At 51.8% G+C, this 21,027-nt stretch overlaps 1 protein-coding gene across 3 annotated transcripts in view; it reads left to right on the top strand.

Annotated features, from left to right (window-relative positions):
* Window positions 1-21,027, top strand: part of LOC142572297 (growth factor receptor-bound protein 14-like) — a 281,008-nt gene that overhangs the window by 106,775 nt on the left and 153,206 nt on the right. For all 3 annotated transcript variants that reach the window (XM_075681289.1, XM_075681290.1, XM_075681292.1), the window contains exon 2: window positions 17,480-17,580. In XM_075681289.1, the coding sequence (XP_075537404.1) occupies window positions 17,480-17,580 (101 nt within the window). The remainder of the gene's footprint in view (window positions 1-17,479; window positions 17,581-21,027) is intronic.

The raw sequence follows: 21,027 nt of genomic DNA on the forward strand, positions 1-21,027 counted from the left end.
ATTTTGGGGAAGGCGGTAGGGGGATTGTGGTGCCTCGTTGTCGCGGCAAAATTACACGACATTTGGCTACGTCGACTTTAATACTGGTGTCGGTGCCACGAGCATCGCCGCATTCAGAGAACGCACCATCGTATACCGCGCAAAAGAAAAGTGCAGTGTACACCCCCTGTGTAAAACTGACATACAATTTTAAAGCTTCGCGACGTCAGAACTTATGTCATTGCGGTAGAAAGTGGCACGTTTCTAACGCCGCGATTGAGAGTTCCTCTTGCAACGTCAGAATCACTGTCGCGATAGAAAGCTGTTGTCGCTACAGAGCGTTCCTGTTGAGACTTCCGAACTCAGTCGTCGCGACAGATCCCCCCCCCCCTTTTTTTTTTTCGTTTTCTTTTGATCACACTGTGAGATGACTGCCGGTGTGCTGTGTTTACCAATTGGAGATGTGTGTCCACTACATGTGCGAGTCACTATCACCGCAGAGCAGCGCGAATAGCGCGGATATTTTGAGGGTTATGCAGCAGTGATCGACGTCCTGATTGTCGTTTCGGTCTTTGTGTCTGCGCGTGTCTGTCTGCGTGCACGTGTGTGTGTGTAGCGCTTTTTTGTTGTTTTTGTCTATCATCCTTCACTATATACATTTGTAGTGGCGTGGCTGCAAATATTGAAGTTAGGGTCTCTTCGCTCTCTCTTTCTCTCGCGCACACTCACTCACTCACTCACTCACTCACTCACTCACTCACTCACTCACTCACTCACTCACTCACTCACTCACTCACTCACTCACTCACTCACTCACTCACTCACTCACTCACATGTATAAACAAGTGCAAGCGTGCATTGATGATCAGTCACTTGAGCTCGTCCTGGTAACGGCCCTTCGAACGCGACCCATCGATCTTCCCGCACTTAGGTTGCAATCATGGGAACAAACCGCTGTCGCGTGTTCAAATCAAATTATTACGTGAACCATCACACTCGCGATCGGAAATTGCTCGTCTCCGGATCGCATTATAGCGTCAAAAGGGAAAAAAAAAAAAAAACTGAAGCCATTTATCGAAGCCGCCAGGCCCCGCGCTAATGAGATAAATCCCTGCCAATCGCGCACCCCCGCCGTTCCTGTCCGCAAAAGAGGTTAGAACATCATCGGCAATGTGTGTGTGCGTCCACGCGATGTTTTCACTGCCCGCTGAAACACACACCCATATTGCACAAACCAGCGCCAGATTAATCTATCACGGTACGCCTCAGCATTCGCTTGGTTTTGGAAAAGAAACACAAGATGTGACTATGAAGTAAGAGAAACTAAATTCACAAAGTTAAACAGAGAAGATTGTAAAAGGAGGAGTTTGAGGGGGGAAGCACTGCCAAAGACTGCAAGAGCAAATGGGTGTGGAGGAGAGAGATGGGCACGATAAGGCGTACAATGGACGTAGCCGCCCTGGTCATTGTTCAGTAAAGCGTACATGAAGATAGCGCGAAGAAAAAAGATTACAGTAATAACCGAGCAAAAATAAGAACGAGGGAGTAGAGAGAGAGAGAGAAATAATGACTTAGAACGCGGCTTTCCCTTCTTCTCTCGCGCAGTCTTCTTCTTTTTCTCACCCCCCCCCCCCCTGCTTTGTCCCGCTCTCCAGTAATCGTTGTTTAAAGCCGCGGCGCTAGCTTTCCGGTGATGATTGAATTCTCGAGCCGTCGTCGTGGCGGCGGCGTCATGATGAGTCGTCGTAAGAATGCGCGCGCGTGCGCGAGGATCGGAGCGGAGGTGGCGCTGGAATCTTGATACTTTGCCTCACCAACTCAGTGCTGTGCAGCGAAGCCTACGGCTCGCGTCATCCAATCAGTAACTTAGAGAAGGTATCGTGTTCCCTACATCGCCCATTTTTGTGCCACTAATGCTTCCGTGATGCTTTCATTCAGTCGGCGTCACGCGCAGGTCGAACAGTGGCCAACAGTTCTTTCGTGTTTGTCTGGCGAGATCCATGTCTGGCGTCTCCTCCACGGAGCCGGTCAGATGGAGTGTGTATAGTCCACCCAACTATCCGTATCGCCCAACCTTACCGCGCAGTGTGCGCGGAAAGCTATTGCGAGTGGAGACATCACTTCGCTTGTGTCAGAAACCAGAAAGGCATCGTCGTAGAGTGCGCCACTAATACTGCCGAAATGATTCTGTTCTGTGTTCATTTTGGATCATTAGTGACGGACTCTAGGCGAGCCAGCTCTTTTGTTTCTCGCTCCCGACTGGCTGCAGGGCGTCACCGTGTACTGGCGCGAGACTTGGTTTCGCGTGATCTTGCCGGTATGAAGACGTCGACGGAATTCGAGTCCTACGACCCTTCTCTCGGATCTATACCCTGCCCTGACAGACCCTGTGAATCCGCCGCTGATAAGGCGGCTTCACAGAAGGATTAGCGGCGCACAGTGGGGCGAGCCCTTTGGTATTTCTGGGGGATACGGAGCCGATTCTCGTTTTTCTGTTTGGCCGTTTGCGACCCTTATGGCTTTCGCCGCACTGCATGGAGTTAGACGCAATTTGCGCGCCGCGCCGCAGGCACCCGGAAGAGAGACGCTGCGGCCGATTTCTCATCCGCGCGTTTTCTTTTTGTCTTCTTTTCAGTTGTATATATATATTCTTTTCTTGTTCGTACTGCGAGGTTCGTCGCTCTCGTTGGCTCTGGGAAGGGGTTAAACGGTGAAGCGGCTCGGGTCTCCCCGGTTCCGACTTAGACGTATGGCGACAGGGACAGTGGAGGGACCACGGTGTAGGAGGGACGAAGTCGAGCGTTGCCTTCGTGCCAAGAAAGAAAGCAAACGAAGCCGCGCGCGCGGCGATGTGTGAGGCGCGATGACAGTCGCCACGCGAATGCTTCCATTCATCATGTCTCCGAGCGTCCCCCTCCTTCTCCCTGATCTTTCGGGCCTTCTCGTTCAACTCGCGCGAAGTCGCGCCAGCCAGTGGCCACATCTCTCCGGTTACGGCTTAGACCGGCGGGGAGAGAGACAGCGGAGGGACGAAGTCGGGCGTTGCCGTCGTGCCAGGAAAGAAAGCAAACAAAGCGTGGCGCGCGGCGATGTGTGATGCCCGATGACAGTGTACTCTTCTGATGCGACGTTCACAAGAAACGGCTGGTGTACTTCACCAGAATTTGCGGCGAGAGAGCAAATGCCGGCGTTGCGAAATGTTGGCGCGGCTTGCAGCTAGTGTTCTTTTCTTTTTTTTCCTCACCCGCGTAAGTTAAGTGGCTCGCAGTTGGAAAGTGGCAGTACATTGTGACAGTGCGTAGGTGACAGTGCTTGCTAAAGGGAAAGTAAGAAAGAGCCGTTTCGTGCACGTGTCGGTCCTTTGTCACGGCACAACTGGCACGAAGCTCGTATTAACGACTAGTACTGTTACTCACGGGTAAAATATTTTCCGCGAGCCGTCCCATGGCGTTATGGCCAATTCGAACATCGTAGCGTCAGGTCCGGCATTCCGGGTGTGAGAGTATCCGATCTACTTTCCAGAAACGTCATTGTATGTTCGACGAGCTTCTGGTGCGGCGCGACCCATTCCTGCAAGTTAATGATTGTATATGAGTGAAGAAGCTCATACAGGATTATTAAGCATGCAGTTACGTGTACCAAGTATACAGGAGTTTTGTGCGTATACGTTTTGTGCGATCTTGGCCCAGAACAAATACGCAGGGCTGCCCACTCTTAAGGGAGACACCTTCATTAGTACTCAAGCGCATACACTGCGTCTTAAACTTATTTGAATGAAATCCCTCTGATTAATCTTTTCTCAATTAAGAATGGACACTTCACCCCCACACCGCCATTGTCCTACCATTAATTACGAGTGACATTGGTAGTTATGTCGGGTTACACCGGCAGTTATGAATACCGAAGTGGTGTTTCCCTGTACACCCAGAATTTTCAGGCGCTGTTTGTCGTCGCGCAGGCATGCAACGCGCGCGTTGCGCGCAGCCGACGGGCATAGAGTTCTGCAGTGGGGGCCTGCGGGAATACGATACACGGGCGTCGCGGATTTTCTGCACACGCGACCGTTTGCCGCTTCTCTCGTGAGCACAGAAAAGTAGAGCGATGACGTTTTTGGAACGCGCGCGTGGAGCTCTTTAGAAGCAGCACGCGTTGCTTCGCCAGAAAGCAAACTTTGCTGACACCCGAAATGATGTCCGTGCGTCAAGGGTCGTTTCTCGGCGGCTGTCACGGGCTCCCGTTTTGCTTCTTCTTGCCAGTGTTCTTTCGCAAAGTTCGGTGCATTGCCTTCTTCGCACCCCGAAGAGGCAGAGGACGAGGCTTGTCTCTTTCTTGTATTCGCCCTGTTGCCGGCCCTTTCTATGCCGAAGTGTGCGTGTGTATACTTACATCCATGCCGCCGCCGCCGCTGCTGCTTTCCGGGGCTGTTCTCGAGGGCGTCCCCGTGCCGCGGCGGCTGTCACAGAGCGGGTGGCCGGAATGCGGCCGAATCGTCTGTTTCCGGCTGGGGGAGCTCAAGGAGCAGACAGAGACGTAGTTACGACCGCGCGCCACACGTTCCCCACACTCCTCCGTCGCAGGCCCGGGCGTGAGCCTTCCTTGCACCGCGTCCTCTCGCTTTCAGCGCCGTCGCGGCTGCTGAGGTGGTGCGATGCTGGAGAGAGAGCGGGGGGGGGGGGGGGGGGGGAGTCCCAGTTCTCGCTTTTCGTTTGCTTGGCGGCCAGTCAGCTCCGTCTGGGCTCCAGAGGATGAAGCGTTGATACACCGCTAAGAAGAGTGCCGAAGGAATAAATGAAACGAGACAGAAAACGCGAAGGGTGGTGGCGCGCGTGCGTCTGGTGTTCCATCGCATGGCTTCCGCCGTCTGTTTCGCTTTATCGCATTCGTGGCGCCAGTGGTGATTCGGGTTGTCCTTCGTATTCCTCCGATTTCTCTCTCTCTCTCTCTCTCTCTCTCTCTCTCTCTGTCTCTCTCTCTCTCTCTCTCTCTCTCTCATCGACCCTTATTCTCCAGGCCTTCGTTCCTAGCTCTCTTTCAGTCGCACTGCGACGTACGCAATTTTCACGTTTGTTTGTAGGCTTCCTGTAGTGAAATTGCATTAAATCCGCATTCAAGAACGTGCATTGTGACTGGATGTTTACTAGCGTTGACCCCAAGTGCTCCGCTTCTGTCTGTTGTCAGTGGGTCTCGGAATATTCCAAAACTTTGCACGGGAAGTAGTTCCCGACTATATATAGCGTTGGTGTGCAAACTGGCGGTGTTTGGGACTGTGGGCTTGCACTGAAGTCTGTAACGTCATCTCACGTGCGTGCACAGTGTGATCATTTATTGTATGTCCCATTTACTGTATTTTTTCCCCTATCCGTCACAGTTTCCCACTCAATCCACGTTGAGGTAGTCGACCGACACCACCCCCTCTTATCCTTCCAGCGATTGCGTCTCTTTCTTTCCTTGACAAGCATTTGCAGTATACGTTTCGAGAGACACAGTGCTTTGGCGTTGTTACTGAAAAGAGCCTACGATAGTACGGTTCGAACCGTTGAAGAATATTCCTTTCGCATTTGAGTCGAACTCGCAAGTTATCCACTGCGCCGCGTGTTCTCGAATGAATGAATGAATGAATGAATGAATTTCTCAGAGAGAAACGGGGGGATGCGGAGTATAAAAGCTGCACATTGCTGCTTGACAGAGATCCGGCCCCATACAGTTTCGCGGCGAGTGCAAAAAACATGGCGCCCACAGGCAAGAGCGACATGCGACTAAAGAAAAACTAATATAGGTAGCATTAAACAAAAAGTTCATGCCAGAAAATACAACAGCGATTGCAAGAACGACACACAGAAGTACAAAAAACAATTTTCAGGAATATATACGATAGTAACGTTCAAACAACATGATCAGTGCATGGCACCAAAAGTAAGCTGGTCTCCGATACAACGCTGTAATGGAACTGTAGCTTGAAGAAATTGCGCTAGATAAGTGCCAAAGGAAACCAGAAGGTAATAAGAACAGCGAGCAGGAACAATAGGCTAAATGGTGATGCTATGACTCATCACGATCGCTTAAAGGAAACTGCGAAAAGTGTGAGCGGACCATGCGCACATTCCCATATATTTTTCACAATCATTTTACACAAACTACGTCCATGCGTCTGATTAGTTTCACAGCTAAAAGTAGTTACGTTATTTTGTCCGCGTTTGAGCATTGACAGCGCAGTACTGTTTGGATCGGACTGCTGGTACGATCTGTTGGGAACTCGGCGCTGACGCCCGTGGTTGTACCTGGGTCGCAAGCCCCAAGGGTAGCGTTGGCCTGGCGGCCTGGGGTACAACTCGAAGCATCCGAAGGTCCCGGCAAAGCATGAGTCGACTGGTAACAACGAAACAACTTGTTTATTTTAACATCGCAAAGAGTTGGCGGTCAGGTTTGACCGAAGTAGAGAGACGGGAGAGCACTTCACTCAGCAGAAGAAATCGGAGCCCTCCTCTGGCGTCCGGGGGCAGCTGTTTTTATACTCTCGCAGTTGAGGGCAAGAAGGAACCCCTCAAAAGACGAGCACGTGAATGTACAATGGGCTAATGGTGACGCACACTGTCGTAGCGATGCCGTAGCACCATGTCGTGGCGCTGCGCACGATCTCGTAGCACCTGGTCGTGGCGCTGCGCAGCACACTGTCGTGGCGCTGCCGGTCGGACACAATGACTGTAACGAGAAGATGGTCCCTGCTTTGGCATCGCCTGTTTCGGGCACAATGACTGGAACGAGATCCCTGCTTTGGCATCGCCTGTTTCGGGCCCAATAACTGGAAGGAGATCCCTGCTTTGGCCTCGCCTGTTTCGGGCACAATGACTGGAACGAAATCCCTAGGCGGTCGCATCGCCGCAGACGCGCCTGGAAACACCTGGCGATGAGTGTTGCGGTGACGACGATCGGGCCAAAATGTCCGCCGCCCCGCCGCCGTCGCGCCGGCAAAACCACGTGTCGCAGGCGAAACGCAACAGACCGCCCCGCCGGGGAAAGGAGATCCCGATGGACAGGGGACTGCATCCGCTGTCCGGAGGGATGTCGCTCGATGATGCTCATAACCGAAGTCGGGCGTCCCTTGACGTTTCTTGAGCGCAGCGCACAGAGAAGGCCTCGTTCTCTCGTTCAGGTTCGCACGGGACACTGCAAAGTGACTTCGGGAGAGGTCACATTTTTGTTCTCGTTCCCGGCAAGCGTTAGAACTACGCTGAAAACTCAACCGCTCAGTCAGCAAGCACGGCACAACCCTCACTAAGCCCTGCCAGGCTCTTTCCCCTTTTTATACCACTGCCTAGTTCCTTACAGTAGTCTAGCATCACTCAGAACGCGTCCACAAATTGAAAAATTGCACTAGAAAGCATATCATCACTTTGAAACACTAAACAAAAGCAATATGTTAAAAAAAATCCTGCCTCAGGAAGAAAAACATCAGTAACAAACAATTTTGAGGCTGATTCCTACGTTAGGGGCTTCGACTTAAGCCATCGGCGTTACCGTTGAGACTCCCCTTTTTGTAACGCACCTCAAAGGAATATTGTTGTAAAGCGAGGCTCCAGCGCAGGAGGCGGCCATTTTTGGGAGAGATGGTCTGCAGCCATTGGAGAGGGCAGTGATCTGTCTCAATGATAAACCTCGAGCCGGCTAGATAGCATGACAATTTCTGAACGGCCCACACGAGACATGCACACTCTTTCTCGGTGGCGCTATACGCCTGCTCACGACTGGTCAGCTTACGACTAGCATACAGGACGGGGTGTTCTACTTCTCCATTTTCCCGTTGGCACAGTACAACGCCCATGCCTCGCTCACTAGCATCGCACTGAACAATGAACCCTTTTGTATAGTCTGGCGATCGTAGCACAGGCTGGCTTGTTAGGGCACTCTTTAGGGCGCTAAAAGCTCTTTCCTTTGTCTCGTCCCAGACGACTGTTTGAGGCTCTGTTTTTCTTAGAGCATCCGTCAGGGGAGCCGCGATATCAGAGTACCTAGGGATGTACCTCTGATAGTAGCCGGCGACACCTAAGAACGACCGAATATCGGTCTTGGTGCGCGGTTGCGGAAAGTCTCGCACAGCGGCCACTTTTATTTCAGAGGGGCGGCGACGACCCTGACCAATCACGTGACCGAGGTAGACAACCTCGGCCTGTGCTAACTGGCACTTAGGAGCCTTTACTGTCAAGCCTGCTTCGCGCAGGCGGGTTAGCACTGCCCGCAAGTGTGTCATATGCTCAGACCAGGATGCGGAGAATATCGCTACGTCGTCTAGATACGGTAAAGCGAATTCTTGCTGTCCCCGCAACACTTTATCCATGAGACTTGAAAAACAGTATGGCGCGTTCTTCAAACCAAAACTCAACACTTTAGGACGGAATGTTCCCATTGGTGAAATGAACGCCGCATACCTACTAGCCTCTTCTGTAAGTGGAACCTGCCAATAACCCCTGACAAGATCTAGGGTGGAAATAAACTGAGCGCTACTAACTTTCTCAAGGCGCTCCTCGATGTTAGGGATCGGATAAATTTGATCCTTAGTGATGGAATTAAGCCTGCGGTAGTCGACGCAAGGACGAGGTTCCTTGCCCGGTACCTCAACTAAAATCAAAGGGGAGGTATAATCACTCTCACCTGCCTCAATAACACCGAGCTGTAGCATTTTCTTTACCTCAGCCTCCATAATATCGCTCTGGCGGGGTGACACCCGATACGCCTTGGATCGTACTGGCTCTGTGGAGGTAAGTGCTATATCATGAGTAAGTACAGAAGTCCTACCAGGCCTCTCAGAGAACAGACCTTGAAACTCTTGTAATAGCTGGTGTAGTTCGGTTTTCTGCTCAGGCGACAGCGGTGCTTTACTGATAAGGTCACTAATGACTTGACCGGTGTCTTCCCTGTTCGTCACTGAGCCTAGTCCCGGAAGCTCGACTGGAAGCTCTTCAGGAACGTTTATCATCATGCACACCACTGCTTCCCGTTGTCTATAAGGTTTGAGCAGATTACAGTGGTAAACTTGCTGTGCTTTCCGCTTTCCTGGCAGACTTACCACGTAGTTAACGTCCGACAGTTTCTGAACAATTCGCGCTGGGCCCTCCCACTGCACGTCTAGTTTGTTGTTTAGCGATGTGCGCAATATCATGACCTCATCGCCAACCTCAAAACGACGGGCCCTGGCTGTCCGATCATAATAAACCTTGGCCCTCTGCTGGGCCTTTGTCATTGCTTCACCTGACAACTCCTGTGCCCTTCTTAAGCGTTCGAGGAGCTTAAGCACGTACTCCACCACGACTGGGTCGTCGCCCCTACCTTCCCATGATTCTCGAAGCATGCGAAGCGGAGATCGAAGCGAGCGACCGTACACCAGTTCAGCTGGCGAAAACCCCGTAGCCGCATGCGGCGCGGTCCTTAAAGCAAACATCACCCCAGGCAGACACAGCTCCCAGTCAGTTTGATGTTCAAAACACAAGGCTCTCAACACGCGCTTCATGACGGAGTGGAGCTTCTCAACGGAATTCGACTGTGGGTGGTACACTGAGCTGTGTAGCAGCTTTACCCCACACCTTTCGAGAAAAGTTGTCGTCAAAGCGCTAGTAAACACTGTGCCCTGATCTGATTGAATTTCTGCAGGAAAACCAACTCGCGCAAATATGGACAGTAGTGCATTAACTATCTCAACTGAGCTGAGTTCTTTAAGCGGCACTGCTTCAGGGAACTTTGTCGCTGGGCAGATCACAGTCAAAATGTGTCTGTACCCCGTGGCTGTTACCGGCAGAGGTCCCACAGTATCAATAACGAGCCGTCTAAAAGGCTCCGTAATGATAGGTACCAATTTCAACGGCGCCCTCGATTTGTCCCCTGGTTTGCCCACCCGCTGACAAGTGTCACATGTCCTCACGAAATGGTCTGCGTCCCGAAAACACCCTGGCCAATAGTACTCTTGCAAGAGACGGTCCTTAGTTTTCTTAACTCCTAGGTGTCCGGACCACGAACCCCCATGTGACAAGCGCAACAGATCCTGACGATAGCATTGAGGCACGACCAGCTGGTCGAACTCCACTCCTCGGCGGTCTAGATACTTCCGGTACAGGACTCCATCTCTTTCCACAAAACGCGCAGTTTTCCTGGCGATACCTTCTTTGACATTGCAGCGCACGTTTTCCAGGCTGCCATCCTTTTTTTGCTCGGCTATCAAAGCCGTCCGGCTGACTTTTAGCAACCTATCAAGTCCGTCTGACGTAGGCGCGATGAGCAAATCAGTAGATAGCTCTTCTAACTTTCCCGCGTCGGGATTTTCCTCTCCAGTATCTGGCGCCTTCAACGCTACAGACTCAATTTTATTCTGTTCGGGCGTGCTCTGAATATCAGCTTGCTGCGCCTCTGACCCTTTTTCGTTGTTTGATAACGTCGGCCCCGCAACTACCGCCTTTGCAGCGAGCTCCCGAACCTTCGATCTGGTTAAGGCCTGAACACTAGCTTCACCAAACAAAAGCCCCTTCTCGCGCAGGAGGTGATCGGACCTGTTTGAAAATAGGTACGGGTACTGGGTTGGCAGCATAGATGACACTGCCGCCTCCGTCTCAAGCGCTCCGGAAGGTCCTTCAATAAGCACTTTTGCTACCGGCAGACACACGCTATGAGCTTCCACGGCTTGCTTGATCCACGCGCACTCGCCCGTGAACATATGGGGTTCTACGTAAGACGGGTGAACTACATCCATCGTAGCTGCGGAATCGCGAAGCACTCGGCACTCTTTCCCGTTCACGAGGAGGTCTCGCATGTAAGGCTCGAGAAGCTTCATGTTCTCGTCCGTGCTGCCTATTGAAAAAAACACAACTTTTGGTGTTGTTTCCGGACACTGCGCCGAAAAGTGACCCGGCTTCTGGCACGTATAACACAAGCGCGCTCGCCTCATCTCGAACCGCTTTCTGCGTTTGGCTGCCGCCGTCTCTTTACGTTTGGTCGGACTGCTTTCGCTCGCATCCGCACTACGCGTGTCCCCCTTTAATCTCATGGGTGTGAACTTCGGCCTCTCAAACTGGGAGCCAAATTCACCCTTTTGACCGTCCTTAGCTCCGCGAGCTCGACGCGTCACAAACTCCTCGGCTAGCTCAGCGGCTCTAGCCACCGTACTCACGTCTGGCCTATCCAAGACCCAGTATCGCACGTTCTCCGGTAACCGACTATAAAACTGTTCTAGCCCGAAACACTGCAGAACTTTATCGTGGTCACCAAACGCTTTCTCTTCTTTGAGCCACTCCTGCATGTTCGACATAAGCCTATACGCAAACTCTGTATATGACTCACTTTTGCCTTTCTCATTTTCCCGAAACTTCCGACGGAACGCTTCCGCAGACAGCCGGTACTTTTTTAGCAGACTCGATTTTACTTTGTCGAAATCCTCTGCTTCCTCTCTATCCAAGCGAGCGACTACGTCGGCCGCCTCGCCGGGTAACAAAGTGAGCAAGCGCTGTGGCCACGTTTCCCGAGAGAACCCCTGCTTCTCGCACGTTCGCTCAAAGTTAACCAGGAACAAACCAATGTCCTCTCCAAGCTTAAACGGCCGCATCAGGTCAGTCATTTTGAACAATACGCGTTCTCCTGCACCGTGTGCCTGACTTCCATTACGAGCGCGTTCCATCTCTACCTCGAGACGCTTCATTTCCAAAGCGTGTTCGCGCTCTTCTTTTTCTTTCTGCTCTTTAAGTTCGCGCTCCTGTCTTTTTGACCTCTCCTCAATAGTCTCAAGGCATTCCGACAGCTCGTCATCCTCAGCCTCTAACTCAAGAATAGCCGTTATCAGTTCCGGTTTTCTTAGTTTGTCTGAGACATCCAGACCCAACTCTCTTGCAAGCTCCAACAATTTCGGTTTGCGCAACGACTTCAAATCCATGGCTGCTCTGAATGCTGCTTTCTCTACTGCTTACTATTGTCTTGCCGCAAACTAACCCGGCAGCAACGACAACCACAATTACCAGCTCTGTTTCTGACACTAACAAAAAGCCTGGCAAAGCTCAGTAGAAGAAAGTCCCGCACTCACCAAACCTCGCAGGCAGGAATTCCGCGCAGTCGTTCCGCTGCAGGCAACCAGTCGTCACACAGGGCTCGTTGCACTGCTCCCGGATCGACGTTGAGCTGCTCAGCATACAGTCAACTGCATCTCTTCGCTGCTGGCCTCCGTTGTCGCGATCTCGCCGCTGGCAGACAGTTGTTTGAAGTTGTAGGCGATCTCACCGCTGGCAACCGTATATTTGGATCCGACTGCTGGTACGATCTGTTGGGAACTCGGCGCTGACGCCCGTGGTTGTACCTGGGTCGCAAGCCCCAAGGGTAGCGTTGGCCTGGCGGCCTGGGGTACAACTCGAAGCATCCGAAGGTCCCGGCAAAGCATGAGTCGACTGGTAACAACGAAACAACTTGTTTATTTTAACATCGCAAAGAGTTGGCGGTCAGGTTTGACCGAAGTAGAGAGACGGGAGAGCACTTCACTCAGCAGAAGAAATCGGAGCCCTCCTCTGGCGTCCGGGGGCAGCTGTTTTTATACTCTCGCAGTTGAGGGCAAGAAGGAACCCCTCAAAAGACGAGCACGTGAATGTACAATGGGCTAATGGTGACGCACACTGTCGTAGCGATGCCGTAGCACCATGTCGTGGCGCTGCGCACGATCTCGTAGCACCTGGTCGTGGCGCTGCGCAGCACACTGTCGTGGCGCTGCCGGTCGGACACAATGACTGTAACGAGAAGATGGTCCCTGCTTTGGCATCGCCTGTTTCGGGCACAATGACTGGAACGAGATCCCTGCTTTGGCATCGCCTGTTTCGGGCCCAATAACTGGAAGGAGATCCCTGCTTTGGCCTCGCCTGTTTCGGGCACAATGACTGGAACGAAATCCCTAGGCGGTCGCATCGCCGCAGACGCGCCTGGAAACACCTGGCGATGAGTGTTGCGGTGACGACGATCGGGCCAAAATGTCCGCCGCCCCGCCGCCGTCGCGCCGGCAAAACCACGTGTCGCAGGCGAAACGCAACAGTACGCAGTCGTATCCATTTATCCACTTACTTTAAAAACTATAGAATGTGCGAAATGCTGCGTTCCTTCTTTTTTTTTTTATCTTCTCTTGTTTACTCATCTTTTCTCTACCGCTTACCCCATCCCCCTGTGCAGAGTAGCCAACCGGACACTTAATCTGGTGAACCTCTCTGCCTTTCATCTCTTGTTTTCCTTCCTTCCTTCCTTCCTTCCTTCCTTCCTTCCTTCCTTCCTTCCACTTACATTAACCGTCAGCCTAACCTGTTTCTCGACCGCTTTCTCCGTTATATGTCGCAGTATGTGACTGCGTAGAGCTATCCTCCATTTTACTGTCGTCAAATGTTTTTTTTTTTTTTCGCCCCTGTTAACCAGTCTCTGACGGTTGGAAAACCTCAACCTCAAAACAACCTTGTTTTCGGCTTTCACGGGGGTAGACGTACGTTTTTTTCGCGCAGCTGTGTATACCTTGGCTCGCGGTACGGTGTACAGAGCGCGCGGCCTTATAAAGCCACTAATGATCGGGTTCGTTCTCGTTGCGTCCTCCTCCGGCCTCTCTGCCTCCGCCCTCAGCCCGTTGCCAGAAGCCGTTTAGTTTGCACGGGTTAGGCTAGCTCCTACTATCTTTACCTTCTCCGTGTAGGCCTTGGCGGCAAGGTCGATTAGTGGCAAACAATGGCGCGTAACGCCGTCAGAGTCGTCGTTGTTATGGCGGTATCGTGAGTAACCAGACGTGTAGCGCAGCCTTTGCCTTCGCGTCCTAAACGTCTACGTCTAACGTCTCCTGCCGGAAGAGCTGTGGACCACCGTGCGAGGTCGTCTAATGCAAGCGCGGAGACGTTGCTTTTATCTGTGCCTTATTATAGACGTAAAAAAAATAACACAGGCGTACGTTGTGATCAACTAGCACCACACTACCATGCAACTGCTATTATATACGGAGGGGTACGGGAAAAAAAAAAGAATGTCATAATAATGCGACTCAACGGGGTAGCGCCAAGGTGACGGAAGCAAATCGAGGCATTAGTTTGTTGGATCACTTTGATCGGCTTGTGGTCGCAGAAACCTGTGATATACCGTGGTGCCATGTAATCTCCGCTAGCCACTTTTGCCCTTTCGCGCCTTTTAACTCTTCGTTCTCGCGGTGGCTGTAGCGTTGCGCTGCCGGGCGCAAGGCCGCGGATTCGATTCCCGACGTTTACAATTCCCATTTGCGCGGCAATGAATGCCGCGCAAATGGCAGTGAATGCCAAACGCATAGGACGCGGTGTGCCGGACCGTGACGCTCATCGACGTGAACAGACTTGCCCGTCGCCGTGTGTGTGTGTGCGCGAGGGGCATATCGAGTGTTCGTTTCGTCCCCGTTGCGTCTTACAGTACTTAGCGCAAGCAAAAAAAAGGAATACGCACCAACTAGCCCATTTCATTGCTCTTCTATAGAGGGGAGTATGTGCGGAATGTGCGAGTCCCACTCTCCTCCTTCGGACGCTCAACCCCTCTCCGCCGAGGGGCGCACTCGCCCGCGCGCCACCCCGTCCGGGTTGCACCGATGCGTCCAGGCTCAGTGCAGTGGGCACAGCGGAGACGGAGGATGCCCGGATTGTGTAGGGAAAGCCAGCGACGCATTTTCTCTGCCTTCGCGTGCAGGTGAACGCGCGCTGAACGTTATGTGTGTGTATATATATATATATATATATATATATATATATATATATATATATATATATATATATATATATATATTCTTTGGAGCGCACCGATCACCTGTAACGATATACTTATGTTATTTGTTTTTACCTCACTTCGTCTTCCCTGCCGAACCTCTCTGATGGTCAACCTGGTTCGAGCTCTAAGCACACGCTGTCGAAGATTCGCAAAACCCAGTCCCCTTAACACGGACGTGGTCCGCGATTCGTACTTTCTGTCCACGTTTAAGAGCCCTAGGTGGTCAGAATGAAAATCTGGAGCCTTCCACTCTACGGCGTCTCATTATCGCTGTGTTGCTTTTTGACATTTAAATCAATCAATCAATCAATCAATCAATCAATCAATCAATCAATCAATCCAGCGCTATTTTCAGGCCAATCGATGCAGTAGTAGTAGAACGAAAGCGATTGTGCCTGGCGACAGATGCGTTCTTGTTTGCCAAGGTCAAAAAACACGCAAAGGGCGACATTATACTTGTCAAAATGTGTGCAAAAGAAAAGAAGGTCAGGAAAAAAGAATAAATGAAACAGCAAAAGGAATACCCGAATAAGGTACAATTCTGTGGATAGTAAAAATATAACAAGCACTCTTTAGAACACTGCCCTCTGGGACTATACAGAAAGCACAGTTCTTCGCGCATCTGGTCGGTGCGGGTTGACGTATGCACGCGTGACGTCAGCGAGTGGGAACGTGCGCGGAGCCCACGAGCGAAGGCAAAAACAATGTATCTGGACGATCGAGCGTGCGTGTTTCCTTTCGGCGACGACGACACGCCGTGTGTTTGACGTCAAATACGCCAAGAACGTATAGTAGCAAGGTTAGAATGCACAACATTTAGGAGAAAAGTAAAGGCCATAAAGAAGACAGGGAACCTTTTAATGAAAGGCAGTGATTTTAGTCGACGTATAGACATCGCTGACATGCTACTCTGCGTGGGGAAGGAAATTGGGGAGAGAAGGAGGGAGGCGCAAAAGAAAGCAATCAGCTAAAGGCCATGCCGGCCGTTGAGTGCAACGGCCGGCTTGCCTTTGCTTTTTTTTTTTTTTTTTTTGTTGTTGTTATATAGGGTGTACGTCAGAGGAAAGGAAATGGGCTCAGTCAAGTTCAACGTGCAAGACCTAGATTCGTCGTTTAAAGATCAGGTGTTCTTGGGGTTTCTAAACCACTTGGCCTCGTGAGCTTAACAGATTACTTTCGGGCATTCGTTAATGAATGCTTTAGATGTTTTACTGATCACGTACACGCCTATAGCATGCTATATATTCCAGAAAATGAGGGGCCATTGGCAGAAAATGCGCGATTGCAGCAGGTGAATGTGGAGAATGAGCTTCGCGTTACAACTCGTCGCAGTACTTTTGCTCCCTACGTCGTACTGCATGGAATTAACTATAGGGGTGTGCGAATATTAATTTTTGAGGCCGAATGGAATACGAATTGAATAGTGCGAGAAACGAATCGAATAAAATTCGAATAGTGAATAGCCGTTATCCAGTAACTATAAAACGTTCGTCACGTCCTATAGTATACTTGACGTTATGAAGTTTCTGTCATTACATGTTACGAAGCGTTGTTTGTTAATAACATAGATGGAGCATTAGGAGGAGCAAGCGAGTATAGTTCATTCGCATGCACAGGGCTCGTCGGAGAGTGCGAGTGACCGCTGTACAACCTGTAAAGTATGGCTCCACCAAATTGACGCGTAGCCGGCTCCACTATGCAAGCTCTCGTGTTTTACGTCGACACTATGACCACGGGGGCAAAAATTTGCCATACTTCTGCTACAGTTTTATGTTTATTTGGGCGCAGTTGACGTTTACGAATATTTGAAGAAGTGTTCGAAAGATATTCGCGTTTACGAATAGTGTCTATTCGATTCGATGGCCGAATCGAATAGGGCACTATTCGATTCGTTATTCGCACGCCCCTTGAGAATTAACTGCACTGCCATGGCAGCAATGATTTTCTTTCTTTTTTTTTCTTGGAAGCTGGCGCCGTTTAATAATTGCATTCCTGCATAATCAGCAGTGGATAAATGAATATATTTTGAGAGGAGCAAATTTTAAGAGCGACATCAGGCAGATAAAACTTTACGAAGCAAATAAGGAAACTGGATACGGATCAGTAGTGACACGGTCGAAACGCCTCGGCGTTTTCTGGCGTGGGCGAACGCCTTGTATGCATTTGACGAAGTGCGCTTTGCACAGGTCGTGCGCTGGTTTCTTCGTGTGATCTGCAATGGGGAAGCCTGACGTCAGGGTGCTTGAGATGCACACTATAGAGCACCCTTTAGTTGAGTGTTACATCAACCTGCGAACCATTTAAGCTCTGCTCGTGTATCTTTCTACGTGCCTGGCCTCTGCTTATGGCACCGGCCTCCAAGTAACGCACAAAGAAACGGAAAAATATTTCGGAGGAGAAAAAAAAAAGAAAGTTATTAGACTCATTAGATCACTGTACTCGGTCGTGCAGCATTTGCTTACCAACCGGGTGAGTGTACGCACGCACAAAGGCACGCTGAGAAGAACCAAGACTCTCGGTTCTATTTTCCCACGCGCTGTAGTGTAAGGTCGGGGCTGTTCGACGCATGCTTAACACAGCTTCACGTGATTCTGCTTCATTGTGCCTCGTAGGGCATTGCATCCGCCTTGAGTGTGAGAGAGCTAAATGTGTACGAGTGAGGGCAGCATGTGTAGCGGCGCACGCGTCCGAGACGGAAGAACGCGTGATGATAATTTTCTTTCTCTCTTTTTCGCAGGAGCACTACTTGGCCGCCCGAGGTGTGGGCTGGGGTGCCGCGTTCAACAGCATGAGTTGCCTGCAGCTCTCCAACTCCATCCTCCAGATGACCGCCAGCTCGTGAGTACATAACGCACGATGAAACACTGCAGTGTTATCAGCATTTCTTTGCCAGCGTTCCTGTTTCCCTCTTTGCTGCGTAATATAGTTGGATGTATTATGGTATTCATTTTTAGGATTCCAAGGAAGTTTAGTGATGGTCCTGAGAGGCTCCGATGCCCCCTTTTCAGGGAGGTGATGAAACCGCGAAAGAAAAAAAAGGAAAGAACAATCACCTGCTGCTTCAATCGCAAATCTGGCGCTTCATTTCGTGTCGGTGCACATTGTGGCAGTCACTATACGAATGCAAGTTGCAAGATAATCATGATTTATGATGTGTAGCATTCTCTGGCACCACGTGGTTGGCAAGCTTTCATGAGACATCTATATGCCGGTAGCGCAGATGCGCATACCTCCTCAGGAAATATTCCAACTATATGCGGTAACACTGTGTGCTTATAGCTCATCCATGGCCGCGTTACCCGAGTCTGGTGACCACAGAGGAAGATATCTGGCGGTGGCGCATGCATAAAGCGCGTGACGTCAAGAGTTCGCGTGTATTGCCATACAGGCGGCCGGTGGTTTGCAGCGCAGTTGGCGTGGTGCGATTCGCCGTGCCCCCTCACGGGTTGCAGAATCAAGCGTTTTTCCTTTCTTTAAATCGCTATCATACGCACTAGCGCCGCGCATTCGAGCCAGATGTGGGCGCCCCATTGCGCTGCGGCTGAATCGCCGCTTGATTCGACTACTAGCTCGTTCAGCTGTGCCATATTAAGGGCGGACAGTCAGCTCATGGATTTGTCTTGATCTGGGTGCTTGTGGTTTCATGTGTTCCTGTGGCCTCGTTGATTACGCTTCAACTTTATAAATTTCCAGGAGGTCACGTTTTTCTCAACGGACGATAAGTTTCCGCGCGCATGCGCAATCATCGAGAATTGTTGCACTTATAACGCAGTATCGCTGAAAAGTTGTACATTCTTCCCGTGCACAAATGCGTTCGAAAGCCAGAAGGACAAAGCTGTAAACAACGCTGCCGGGCCTTTCCTTCGGGTCATCACTTCGACCCAGACGCGCGCGGGCAAAAAACGCGTGACGCGCCGCGGTCACGAGCGAACGCCTCCAAAACTTTCGGCGCGTCCGTACGGCGCGCTATCACCGCGGATTCTCGTCGGCCGGCCGGCCGGACCATTATGGCCGGGGAAGATTCGGCACGCGTTTTTATGCGGCGCTTCGAAAGCCTCGTCGGCGTCGGCAGTCGTGCTTCCACCGAAACTCGCCATCGCGCGCTCCCTCTGTTCCGCCCGCGCCCCCGATGATGAACACCGGCGGTCGTAGCGACTGAGGTGAGAAGGCGGGCGGGCTGGCAAAGATTATACGAGGTGGGAAACAAAAACAAACTGTTCCAGCGAGCGCTGCTTCGAGGCCGTGTCGAAAGAGGAGGACGACGTCCCTCGCGCGGCTCACGAATCCGCGACCCCGCAGCGCGCGCAATGCCCACACCGCACTTCGCTGCTACCCATTCTCTCTCCCACCGCTGTCTCGCAGCCATAGATTTTTTCCTCTATGTCGCAGCCGTGCTGCCCCCTCGAAGCCCGGCCGAGACGAACGCGGACGGGCGGGCACCAGACCGAGTGGTATTACACCGCAAAGTAAAACACTCGGCAGCAGAGGCCAGTCGAGGCATCACGGGCGAGCGTCTCGGGTGCAGTCTGGCATTTCCTGTTGACGCAGGTTTTATTTTGCGCTCTGCCCCGCGGGCGCTTGGCGCCTGGTCCTTTTGTGTCTCTGCCGCGCGCCTCCTCTTCCCGAGGCCAAATGGCTCGTCGTCGTCGACGGAGGAGGTGCGGGAGAAAGGGAATTCGATATGGCGAGCTCTCGCCGCGGAGGAGACTGGCCGCGGAGCGCGGGAAAACGTAGAAACGAAGCGGAGAGGGCGAGATGGACGGAGCGTGAACGGCGGCGCGAGGACGCGCGAGACCTAGCGAGACGCGCGTACGCACGCCTCCTGCGTCGAGCATCATCCTCGGACGGCGTGGGCGTGCCCTCGACTGTATGTTGTTTTGAACAGCCAGCCGCCGATGGCCGTCTCTTCGTTACTCTGCGGCGCGTTTTTCTTTTTTTGGAGGGGGTGGGAGCGCGGATATTTTGTCTTTTTCCTACTTGATTCGTTTTCCTAATTGCGCGTGCGCGCGCTCGCTCGCTCAGCCCGGACCGTGCGCGAGGTCGTTGTCATTTGCGGTGGCCCGAAGTTATGGTTCGCCCCCAGGGGCGGTTGGAAACGCGAACGCCCACCTTCGCTTTGGTGATGATTCGCTGGACGCAGCAGCGGCTTCGATACTCGGCCCATTCCCCCTCCGCCGACGCGCGCGGTTGTTTACGCTCCTAGCGTGGGCACCAAAAGCTCGTGCGTGGGGCTGCATGCGTTGATGAAACCGATAGATATTGGCCGCGTATTGCGAGATTCCTCGCTCTTTGTAGGCTTTCTCGGGGCGGAATTGGCCGGCCGATTTTCTTAGCGAAGAGTGGGCTGCGTTGGCTCCTTTCTTCGCAGCGGAAGTTGTCCCACTCCGCGTGAACAGTAGGTCGTGTATTGCGACAGGGATGCTCTTGTGCTCGTGATTGATTCACGTCGACTTGGGTCAAAACGACGTGATGCGACGTGATCAGCGCGTTCCTGCTGTTTCGACAAAGGCGATTTAGCCCGCGACTGTCAGTTGGGTACGGTGAGTTTATTGTTCAGTGACCAATTACGATGCCTACAGCAGGCGACATTCAAAGCACCTTGGAGGTGTTTGGAACATTCATTGAATGCTGCCAGGGCTGCCAGCTGTCGTTTGACTTGTCTGAAATAAAACATACGCAGCTATACAATTCTGGCGCTGACACGCCTGTTTTTTGTCACTTGTCGTCGCGCTGCTAGTTTTTTTTTCCTTTAATGTGAAAGCATTATTTTCCCCATTACGCGAAAACCCGGCGTCATCGGTGGCCGCGTGACCTGGAGATGGCACCAAAACTGGCCGACGGCGCGAAGAGAAATAAAAACGTTAAAAATGCTCGGATTGACGTAAAAATTCTTGTTGGGTTTCTGTAAACAAAGCAAATTAATGGCTTTGATAATGAAATTTGTTACATTGCGGTCTGAGTGGGAATCGAGCCCGGGCCTCTGGGGTGTGAAACGAGCACGCTTTCCTGACACCACGGCTGCTCCATGGTTATTGCTGACTAAAGGTGTGTGCCTAGTGCGTGCGTCATTGCGCACATGACGGCGCAGCCAATAGAGAGGAGGTGGCGCCACGTCAACAGTATAAAATGAGCGCGCTGCCCCTCGCGCCTCACTTGCTCTTCGGATTTCATCGGTGCTGTGTCTAGTGCGACGAAGTGTCGGCGCCATGTGATGAGTGTATGAAATGAGCAGCGCTGCTTCACCCGCGTCGTCGTCTCCACGAAATTCGCCCGAACGTTTCCGGT

The sequence above is a fragment of the Dermacentor variabilis genome, chromosome 2, assembly GCF_050947875.1.
Source record: "Dermacentor variabilis isolate Ectoservices chromosome 2, ASM5094787v1, whole genome shotgun sequence".
NCBI lineage: Eukaryota > Metazoa > Arthropoda > Arachnida > Ixodida > Ixodidae > Dermacentor > Dermacentor variabilis.